The following is a 10,979-nucleotide window of genomic DNA, read 5'->3' as shown; positions in this document are numbered from 1 at the left end:
CCAAATACTTATGTTCAAATTAATTTAAAAAACCTATAGTTATGTAATTAATTTGTAAATGAGAAAACTGAGGCTCAGAAGTTGCCCCAAACCAGTTATTATTAGGTGAAATTGGTGAAAATAAAGGACTTCCCCTACTATATACTGTTTCTCCTCAGTACAGAATAGTACACAATGGTTGAAAATTAGCTAAACCTTTAAAAAGCAAAGCTTATAATGGAAAGCACTTTTAATGTTAAACAGTTCTTATTACCCTAACAAATTGTGTCTGTAAGAAGCTTACTAAAATGCTAACTTCATTTAATCTTTCATTTAAAAAAAAAAGACAAACTTTACTTCAAACGGTATTAAGTGAAATGAAATTGTCTTAACGTTTTCTAAAGTTAACTTTAAGCAAAACAATGTCAGTGATGATAAATGCATTTCATTATTTATTTAGATGTTTAAGCTCTCGTACTAGTTTTTTTACAAGCTGGTGAACACTGACAAATTATTTCTCCCACAGAACTATAACCACACATTCCCAGACAGTATAAATATATGGTTGAACTAACAATACACATCACCATTTATCAATTACATAATAAAACAAATTATCAAGTATCCAAATATTAAGTTACACAGCTCAAAAGGCATATAAAATATTAGATGTCTGCTCAATTCATTAGCAGAAACCCACTTCTTTTTTTGCAAGAGGGTGGGATGGGAAAAAAAAAAAATCACACTTCAAACGAAAGTAAGTTGGTAAACAACTTCAGAATGTATGAAAACAAAATACAAGAATTTCAGAACTTTTATGATTAAGAATTATTTTTGCTACAACAAAGCATCTCTACCTTTAAAAAAATATTTACTAAAGAGCATATTCTACATGTTCCACACAAGACAAAGGCAACGTTTTACTAAAAATACTTAATAGCCCCCTCCCATTCTTTTCTCAGGCCCTCCCTATAAGTTGCACCCCAAGTGCAAACACTAAAATTAACTGTAAGGCTTTTTGTCTGGAGACATTAAAGACATGTGCTTCTGTACAATGTAGGTTTTCAAAATGTAGGCTTTCCATAACAACACTAAATGAGACTTATAGAAAGACATTAAATAATCACTAAGACTTGGTATAAAAATCAAAGTTGAGCAAACCTGATGCATACTTGTATGAATGTGGGAGATGTAAACATAAAGTGAGCAGGCAAATAACCATATAGGCCCTACTTTCTGTTTGAAATGACTGAAGGGATAAACCTCATAAGGTCCAGAGTGTTCATAGTTCCTGGGATTTTAGTTCTGTATGATACTAAAAATATACAAGTATTGTGCTGGACATTTTGGCACCTAATCTTTCTAAATCTCATATATTGATAAGATTCTGGCATGGGAATAGATTTAAAGGTGTAACTAAATACTGCATGATTTCAGAAAGTCAATTGGTACAAATGATAAGAACATTTTAAAGCTAAATAGTAAGAATCTTTTGCTAAGTGTCAAAATAGGTTGATTGAAAACCAAACACAGAGGTTGCAATTCTGTCAAGCTTGTGGCCTGGTAAAACTGCTTTTTAATACTCCTATGGAAGCTTCATTAGATTTATTCACCAAGCCAGTATGTTGGCTAATGCATATGACAAATTAGGTCCTATCTCAAGTTCCACTTCCAAGGCGATGGCATCAGGCACCCATTTTATTGAATGCAACAGTTGTTTCTATGACCATTGGAGTCTTTGAAGCGCAGCCGCATTTTAGGACGATACTTTTCCAAATACAGAAGCTGCTTGCTGTTAAAAGCTCCACGTCGTTTTCTGGAAGGAAAGACAAAAGATGTAAGCAATTAAAGCATAATCCCTCTATAACATTTACTGTGCTATAAGTAATTATGACTTTCCTTTCTGGCAATTTATCTTTTATTACACTGTGACTTAACCCTTTGAGCGCCAATGTCACCGTGAGCGACGCTGACAAATTTTCCCAAAAGTGCATCACTCCCAATGACTCTTTTTTCAATAGCTATAAATGTAAATAATAGAATAATTCCTATTTCATGTTTTATTCTCTTTTTTTGTACATCAGGTTATATATTGATATGATCTTTTCTCATGTTGATCCAAATTTCAAATTTTTACCCTTGTTCAAATACTGACATATTAATTCTGTTATAGTTTTTACTTACATTTTAAACAGTCCTTTTAATTTATCTTTGCAATAATGGTCAAAACTCTATGCAGTGTACATAAGGAAGCTTTTGCTAATGGACATTTTCTTTGCTTCACAGTAGTGTTAGCATTTTGTGTATAAAATGTTTTTCATTGTTGATATCTATTGATATATGTCTAGTGTGAATGCTGTTTGTATTAATTTTTTTGGTATGTTATGAAGTTTTCAAAAATTTGTGCAATATTTGGCATACTTGTTATCCATGTTGCTACGTGTTTTTCCAAATTATAATCATAGATTTTATATGCCATATATTATACTTCGAAAGCCATATTGAATAATTTATTTTTTCTAATATAATTGTTATAATTTTAATGCAATATTTTGCTAAATTGCATCAAACACTGCTTACAAAAGAATGTATTTACTATATGTCATGAAATTTTCAGCAAATTATTATGAATAATATTTTTATAGACATTTTTCATAAGCTCTGCATTTCTCAGCAAAATAGCCTGACATTTCTCACACGAATTTTAGCAACTCACATGGCACTCAAAGGGTTAAAGCAGAAATATGGACATACATGTGTAAATGGAATGCAAAAGAGGAAAGATTCCCCCCACCACTGGTTTTAATACCATCTTAAAAATGGTCACACTGGCTATTGGGACAGTTTGCTTTCATAGTAATATAATTAAACTAACTGACATTCAATGAGGGAAAAAAGTCATTAAATACTTACTGTCTTATGAACTGTACTGCGTCTTCATATTTCATTCCACCTTCAATTAATGCTAGGGCAACAAGCACTGGAGCTCTGGTAAGGTAAGAATTTTGATAAATCATTAAAAAACAAACAAAAAAAAAAACAAAAAACAAACCCTGGAAAATTCAGTATTCCAACATTCCTCAATATATAAATACTCTTTACTACACTTCCTATAAGCAATGTGTTTAGTAAATGTTGACTTTAAAGTACCACTACTCTCATATCAAACCCAGGTTTTATCTGGAACCAAAAATGAACTCCGTCCTTAACTATCACAAGTCTAGAAATTAAAACCTGTATTACTGGAAGAAAATATTGAAAATATTTAGGGGAGATGGTATACCTCGATAATTGTAGTCAACTTTTCCTGAAATTCTAAGCAGTGAAAATCATTTTCCGTTTAAAAAACAATTTTGTTTTTAAATGTCACAAATTCCTTTCCTAAAAGATCTTCTGGAAATTTGTTTTCATTGTTTACTGTGACACAGGTGCATGCCAACTCCCCAGGGTCATTTTTATTTTACTCTTCACCAGGAGAGCAGGACTTTTGGGGGGGCAGTGAAGGTATAGTGTAGTGATAGTGATTTATAAATTTGGACATACATATTTTGGCACTACTGGGTAATGAGGTCCTATTGAATTAGAATCTCTAGGATCAAGAACCCTATCAAAAATACACCACAAGCAAACTACCTTAAGAGACTATTCATAATTCTTTTCTCCAATAAACTTGGACAATGACTCCAATATCATGTATATAATCTAGCACACACAATTAACAGTACAAGTAATTTTGCCCACAGAGCCAAGTGAAAATAGTAATTGTAGCACTTGTTAGTTCCAGCTATACTGGAAATACATTTGTTATAATCACCTCCTTTTAAATTTAGTTCAGTAAATAACTTAACAAAGCAAATTGATTCATGAAGTGATAAGTGAGTTTTTACTGGAGTCAGCATCAAGTTTTTACTAAAGACCAATACCATTAACTGGATTTAAGAAATTCTTATTATCCTGGCCGAGTAGCTCAGTTGGTTAGTGTCAACCCAACACACCAAGGTTGTGGGTTCAATCCCTGGTCAGAGCACATATAAGAATCAACCAATGAAAGCATAAATAAGTGGAACAAGTTGATGTCTCTCTCTCTCCCCTTCCCAACCCCCTCCTCTAAAACCAATTTAAAAAATTCTCTTACCTTCCAAGGCCTGCAACACAATGAACAGCAATACAACAACCAGGTTCTTCACGAAACTTAATTTTTACAAGACTTAACCAGTCATCAACAATCTGGTTGGATGGTGGTGCACCATCATCAAAAGGCCAATCCTAAGTCAAAAGAATATTTAAACATTTAAATTTTTAATATAAATACACACTAATAATTCTAAATGTCTAACACTCAAATGTTTTCAAATGCATTTTTGCATATTTAAACATGTGTTTCATAATACCCAACTGTCAATGCAATGCAAATAAAGGTGTAATCTTTATAAAAATCTTGTTACTTCAAATCTGTGCTTAGCTTTAACTTTTATTTTAAAATTCAAATACTGCAACTTTAACAAAACTTAAAATATTAAGCTTTTTAAAGTTGATGGTTTATTTAAATAAACTTTTGTACTGCAGTATCATAAACACACAGGAATTATTAAATACCTACAAGAACACGGATGCCTTCTTTCTCCACAAGAGTAGTGTCGTAAGTTGCTTCACATACTCTTACTATTGTGGTAACTCCATACTTCTTAAGTTCCTGGACAAAACATACATGACAAAATACTCAATAAAGTTTTTATACCATGTCATTTTGATCATCTTATAGGTATTGAGAGTTAACAAAAAATATCATGAAATATTTAACAGGGAATGAAATCTTGTTTTAAGTGACAATACTAGAATAGCATTAAAAAAAAAGGGACTATTAACCCCCCCCCCCAAAAAAAAATCCCAAGGCCCTTCATATACTGAAGTTGTTCTAAGTCATGGTAAAACACTGACTAGTTGGAGATGAAGCAAGAGGATTAGAAGCAATTTAGAGATAAAAGTAAATAGAACCAAAGAAAATCACTCATGACTTTACTCAATAATATTAATTGCTTAAACTGCTCATTTGCAGCACAGTATGTAATTTAGAGACATTCAAGGAACCCCACACAATCTAAAACTACAGACGACTTCAAGATTCACAATGCATTATTACTAAAATCCTAAAACTCTTCTGTCTTTTCAAATATATATATATTGTCATCAAAAGTATTTCTATGATCTGGAAGGCCTAGTTGCTGTTTCTGAGCATCTGCACACGCATATAAAGTACGTATGCATCCAAATACATTTTTCATCATTTCATTCCTTCTTTATAGACACAAGAGTCAGTTTTGGTTACCTAACCAACATCAGAAAGAAGCAGAACTATAACTGAAAATTGGATTGTAGGCATCAAATGGGGTCCAAGACAAACTAACTGTGGTTTATATTATTCAGTAGACTAAGCTGATATATGAACAATCCAAGTAAATGGCAGCCTTACTACTATAAATTTTGTATCAGCAAGAGCCATTCTGTTATACTGTCCACATACAAACTTAAATTAAGCAAACTCTGAGGCAAGAATGGGATGTTAACTGCAAATCTAAACTAAGTCAAATACATGTCCTTGTAGAAATGTATAAAATAATTTACCTTTAAAACCTAAGGAAGACACTGATGTTTCATTTTTGGGAATTGAAACTGTAGGCATACATCTCAGAATTTTCCAAAATATTTTGTTAGACAAAAATACTCCACTATTAAACTGCAATTAGTTAAGGAAATTAAAAAGTATCAAACCTTACCTCTATAAATTTGTTTAAGGTTGCATTGGTTGGATTGTGTGTAATAAGAAATCTCATGTTCTTGTATGTGACTTCCACAGGAGCTGGGCGGTTCATTCGAGCCATGTTAATTTAGTTAAAAAACACTCAATGGGGTTATGAAAGAATTAAAAAATTGAATACAGAAATGATGCAAAGAAACTGAGTCTACTTCAATATACTCCACTTGAAATTCTCAGTGCTTTGAGTATGAAGTTGGGAGTAATGGGAAATGAAATGAACCTCCTAACAAGAAGCAGCAATTCTTCAATCCAGTAATACTGAGGCAATAGAAAGGAAGTGCACTGAGGTTTACCCCATCCAGGTCAAAACACTTGTAAAATGCTTTGCAGATTTCAATTCAACACTTCTATGTCCAGGTTAACCACTCTTATGGGGGCTTCTTGGTGGAGTAGTAATGAATTTCCACAGTTCACTTGTCTGCATAGAGGTCGTGCTGTGCCTGGCAGTAATCTCCACTGCCCTTCAGAAACTCCATAAATGTGTGACCAAGAACACCACAGAACTGCTGTTTAAAAGAAAAAGAGAAAGAAAAGTTGATTTCCAATTCAAAAGAAACATGTCATGCTATTCAAGTATTAAGTATACAACTATCTTTTTCAAATTTGGGTCCAGACTACTTTTTCTACTTTTATTCCAATTATAAAATACAAGGGTAATTACAATTTAATCAATTAGCATAAAATAAGCACTCACAAATAGATTACTTTAAATTGAAATTACTAATGCAATACAGAGAACCCTTAAAGAATAACACTGTTCATTTGGTCAATATCCCTTATACATACATACTCTATTACTTATTCCTTTTAAGAGTTGGTTGGATTTACACTGGTTATAAAATATATATACAATTTCCTATATGGATTTTTCCAACTAATATTTTTATATATTACGAACTTTATGAAAACTTTGAAACTGTCAGCCTTCCCATAATTTACTCTTCTAAAGGCTTAACCAATATTCTATCCTTGAGGAAAAAAAACCCTGATTTTCAAAATGATTCCATATATATTATCTCATTTGATTCTTAGTTTTCTTTTAACAGATTTTTCTCATTTAAGTCTCTGAAAGTTAATAAACTTGTAAAACCCAAATTCCACTCCTCCAGCCTAAAACCAGATGTAATTCAAAGGGTGTAAGGAGGAAGTGATGGGTGGCAGAAATTACTCTGTGCTTCTTTCATAGATCTGAAAAGCAGGGTAACTACTATACCATCAATGAATACATTTGTATTTCCCCCAAGTTTCCCTTAAAGAACTAAATCAGTTATATGTCAAATATAAAACATAATGTTCACAGGTTAATTTTAGAATTTGTATTAAAAAAAAAATCAATGTCAATGTTAGTCTTCCAAGTAGTTCCTAAAAATTATGTGTACTTAAGAATAAAGAAATATTAATAGCAGGTAAAGAAGAGCACCAAGTGCCAGCCACTGTTCCAAACACAGTTTATATGTATTCTTATGGGTAAATTACCAAATAAAATAAAATTTTGTAACATGTTTCCATTAATTTTCTATACTTAAATATAAGCACTTAGAAGTCTTAAAATTATATTCAAACCACTTCCTCCTATTTTCATTTTACACCTTAAAATAAGAGTCCCATGTTATAGTGTCTAGAACTTTCCTAAATTTTGAAGAATAACCCACATGAAAATCTAGCAGATCACAGAAAATATCAAGTCAGGCCCATTCATTTTTCTGTCAAAACAGTAGAACAAAAGGTCCTTCTGTAAGATAACTTTTTATTATTCCAAATTTGTTCAAATGAGCCCTTGGAGGTTGTTATTTCACCCACTTGCTAATTGAGTTTTAAACAAATTAGTGACTCAATTATCATTACGGATTTCACTCTTCCAGCAAATAAACTGCAGTAACCTGGAAGTAATTTCAAGTATAACCTCACCTTAAATCCTAAATATTACTTCCTTTGAATAAAAAGTGTATTCTTGCACCTTTCTGATGACATACCCTAAATCAAAGAAGTCATCTGTAAAGCTGTTAAGGGCAATGACTTCTCGCTATTCTGACTTCCAGGTACTATTTTTTGCAACTGCAAGCCACTTTAGGAGCAAGACTCTACTTCTACTCACACCATTATTTCCATATACAACAGCTAAAATTCTGTTACAGCTGAATGAGCCCTCGTGTAAGCAGTTTAATCAGCAAGCAAAGAAAGTAATACAAAATAATTCACTTAGTGAGTTGGGTATTTTCACTGAGTGGAGCCACCCAGTGGCTGGGGGGTGACTTCTACGGAGAGAGCAGTGACCACTGACACCTATCGTCCGTAGTCTTTCGTTGTCTATAACAGGCAGTTGGGAAATACCAGAGAATTTCTCCCCTCTCGTTTATGAGTAGCATATAACCACGAAAATAAAAACGGAGGAAAAGAACAATTCTTGTGTATTAGCTTGTCAGGTTGCAAAGAGGCCATCTGTATAACCACTTTGTAAAATACTTCGTTGAAGGGTTTGTCCCACATTTATTTGTTTTAGCTAATGCATCTAGAATAAAGCCATGTATGAAATACTGCCTGCACTTGGGGACGATCTACCTTTCCGGTTTTCAACCGATTTACGGCCATCAAACAAAATTCGTATAAAAAGAATAACATGAAGCATTGCCTCAGAATCTGGATCCCAAGCAGGTGGACGGTTCTAACTACGACAGCTCAAATAACAACTTAACACCCAGGGGACCGAAGAGGCTTCCACGAACAGAAGACGGACCTTAGAATTCCGGCTCTGGCTGGCTAACTGCAGCCACAAGCCAACAGGAGGCAACACCACATTACACCAAGGAGTTCGGTAATAGTCGCCGATTAAAAGGCGCCATCCAGGGCCATTCCAAGATTGGCAGGGAGAAGTGCTTGCTGGTTCCCGGCCGAGGACTCCTTCGCTTCCGTGCAACAGTAGCCCTGGATGTTTCCAAGGCCATTTCTCAACCGACTTGTCCCAAGAAAAGGACAAGACTCAACTTGTTCGCGTGATCCACAGCCAGAAAAGGGGTGTTAAAATCTGGAATAGCTCGAATTACCAGGTGGCGACTGAGGGAGCAGGGCGGGGCAGGGAGGCGGCGTCCTCACCTAACAGTGCAGCTCCAGCCCCCGCAGGGCTGCAGCTCGTGGACAGGCCCCCAATGGTCGCCACTCGGCGAACGCAGCGCACACGGGGCCCGCCCGCGGCGCCCCCTGTCAGCGCCGCAATCACGGGTTAGCACCGCGCCTTCAATCAGGCGCGGAAGCCGAGGCCATTTTGTTTGAGGCGCCGGTCCCGACTGCGGAGCACAAAGGTGGCTTCACCCGGCTCCTGTCCCGCGCCGACCCCCGAAGAAGTCCTGGCTGAGGCTGTTAGCAGCCCCGCCTACCCCACGCCGGGCCGGGGCTGGTGGCGACCCGCCGCCGTCGCCGCGCCCAGCCCGTATCCGGCTCCGCAGTGACACGCGCAGCCCTCGCCCCACCCCGGGCCACGTCTCCGGCTCCCCGGGCGTGCCGCTCTCTTTCCGCCGAACAAAGGGGGCCTCGGGATGCCGTGGAGACCGCCGGGTTCGGACCAGACGCGCCAAGGGTGGAGGCGGCGGTCACAAAGCGGCTTTTGTGCCGCCCCTTCCCGGCTCGCTGCGGCGGCTTTTACCGCCCCCGCTCGCCGCGCAGGACCGGCCCTACAAAACCCCGCCGCCCCGGGCTCGGCAGGGACGAGGTTGCCGGTACTTCCGCGGCCAACCGCCACCCCGCAATCCCCGGCGTCCGCTTCCCGGCAGTCAGCTGCCACCGACCAGCAACAGGACCGTAGTCCGGCCTGTCCGGGACACACCAAACTGCAAGCCCGGGCGGAGGGGAGCGGACGCCAGGCTATGAACAAAGGCGACGCGGCGATGGAGGTGGGGGGGCGGTCGTGTAGCCCCAGCCCAACAGGCGGCGGGTACGACGGATACTCACAGGAATATGTTTACTCATTGAAGATTGTGGCCTAATCATACAGCCGGTCCCGAGGCGGCGGCGACACAGACGGCAGAGGTGGCGGCGGCTGCAGGGCAGGGGACGGCGGTGGTCGTGGCGGCGCGGCCAAGGCTTTGCAGACAGCGGCGGGATTACCAGACTCGACCATGCAGTGAACGGCTCCGAGAAGAGCGCGTAGCTAAGCCGGCCCGCAGTCGACGGAGCCAATACGCGCGCCGAGGCGCCCTTGCGTCACAAACCCTCCCTTTTATAGCCGGTGTAACGTGCGAAGCCCCGGCCACCAATCACGGCCGGGGGCCCCCCACCGAGCACAGAGGAGCGGGGGCGGAAGTCCGCCTTTGGCGGACGTCACCGCGCGGCGGTTGCTGCCGGTGTGAACCGGTTGATGAATGGCCGGCCGCTCGGGGGCGGGGGAGGGAAAGGGCCGAGGAGGCGTGGGTGGATGCACTGTGGGGCGGGGAAGGCCGGGAGCTCGAGAAGATTCTGATTTATCGACTGAAAGGAATCGTGCAGCAAACCCTGTTTCTTATCAGTAAAGCCACCGAGGAGTTCATACGTCACATAGGAGGCTGGAAGTTTGCCTGAAACTTAAAATGCAATTCTTTTGGGGCTGGAACCGTGTCTCAGCCCGGACCGTGCTTGCTTCCACCTTGTCATAACCACAGTCATCTTTTCCAGCCGTTTACCTTGGCACCTGGGTCCCGTCGATCACCGTCATCAAATAATCTTTATGTCGCATGACCCATGATCACTGTGTCCGATGACTCAACACCTTTAGTGCCACCGCCCTGGGCTTCGACAAGGTTAATACTTGTCTCTGGGGGGCACTGTCAAAGGGAGAAAACTTCACAGACTTAATCTTCTCTTTGACAGCGAGAGTATCTTGTGATGCAGCTAAAAGTTCAAGCTCACTATAGTCTTTTTGGTCACATCTCCAATACTACGGAGGCTGGCGACTACAGTTGGCTCAACTGTGGCATTTTGAAACCATATGCATCCTTTGTACTGCTGCTCTCTTGATGTGTTACAGGTAATGGGAGACTGCTAAAAGGAAGCGTTTTATAAATAATCCTACGTTTTGTCAAGGCCTGATGTAATTCTCTTGCGTCAAAGCTAAAGCTTTTCTTTTTGTTCATTTTCAGTCCTGTTGTCCCACTGTCCTCATAATTTAGGCCCTTAAGAAGTAGAGCCTTATCAAAATTGTTCTGTGCTACACAAGGGC

General features: G+C 39.0%; 2 protein-coding genes across 2 annotated transcripts; both read right to left on the bottom strand.

Moving 5' to 3' along the window:
- Nucleotides 1-408: 408 nt before the first annotated feature.
- PTP4A1 (protein tyrosine phosphatase 4A1) lies at nucleotides 409-5,862 on the bottom strand. Its single transcript, XM_090282631.1, has 5 exons — nucleotides 5,754-5,862; nucleotides 4,580-4,672; nucleotides 4,115-4,245; nucleotides 2,893-2,967; nucleotides 409-1,795 (listed from the first exon to the last, which is right to left on the bottom strand). Exons 1-5 carry the CDS (start codon nucleotides 5,856-5,858, stop codon nucleotides 1,678-1,680), a joined length of 522 nt encoding a protein of 173 aa, XP_090138757.1. The 5' UTR covers nucleotides 5,859-5,862; the 3' UTR covers nucleotides 409-1,677.
- Nucleotides 5,863-6,193: 331 nt separating this feature from the next.
- Nucleotides 6,194-9,996, bottom strand: LOC150007245 (uncharacterized). Its single transcript, XM_090282632.1, has 2 exons — nucleotides 9,737-9,996; nucleotides 6,194-6,300 (listed from the first exon to the last, which is right to left on the bottom strand). The coding sequence occupies exons 1-2, from the start codon at nucleotides 9,773-9,775 to the stop codon at nucleotides 6,205-6,207; spliced, it is 135 nt and encodes a 44-aa protein (XP_090138758.1). The 5' UTR covers nucleotides 9,776-9,996; the 3' UTR covers nucleotides 6,194-6,204.
- Nucleotides 9,997-10,979: the final 983 nt, after the last annotated feature.

Source organism: Furipterus horrens, unplaced genomic scaffold (genome assembly GCF_987537825.1).
Source record: "Furipterus horrens unplaced genomic scaffold, mFurHor1.1.pri manual_scaffold_6, whole genome shotgun sequence".
Classification (NCBI taxonomy): domain Eukaryota; kingdom Metazoa; phylum Chordata; class Mammalia; order Chiroptera; family Furipteridae; genus Furipterus; species Furipterus horrens.
The sequence above is the reverse complement of the archived record's forward strand: the minus strand, read 5'-3'. Positions and strand labels throughout refer to the sequence as shown.

What these genes read in the sequence shown, in the direction of transcription:
- PTP4A1 (XM_090282631.1), bottom strand. Translation starts at nt 5,858, where the DNA reads ATGGCTCGAATGAACCGCCCAGCTCCTGTGGAAGTCACATACAAGAAC. An exon ending in CCTTAAACAAATTTATAGAG is followed by an intron (nt 4,673 to 5,753) that starts GTAAGGTTTGAT and finishes TGTTTTGTCCAG; the next exon opens with GAACTTAAGAAGTATGGAGT. An exon ending in TGTGTTGCAGGCCTTGGAAG is followed by an intron (nt 2,968 to 4,114) that starts GTAAGAGAATTT and finishes TTACCTTACCAG; the next exon opens with AGCTCCAGTGCTTGTTGCCC.
- LOC150007245 (XM_090282632.1), bottom strand. Translation starts at nt 9,775, where the DNA reads ATGATTAGGCCACAATCTTCAATGAGTAAACATATTCCT. An exon ending in CAATGAGTAAACATATTCCT is followed by an intron (nt 6,301 to 9,736) that starts GTGAGTATCCGT and finishes TCTTTTAAACAG; the next exon opens with CAGTTCTGTGGTGTTCTTGG.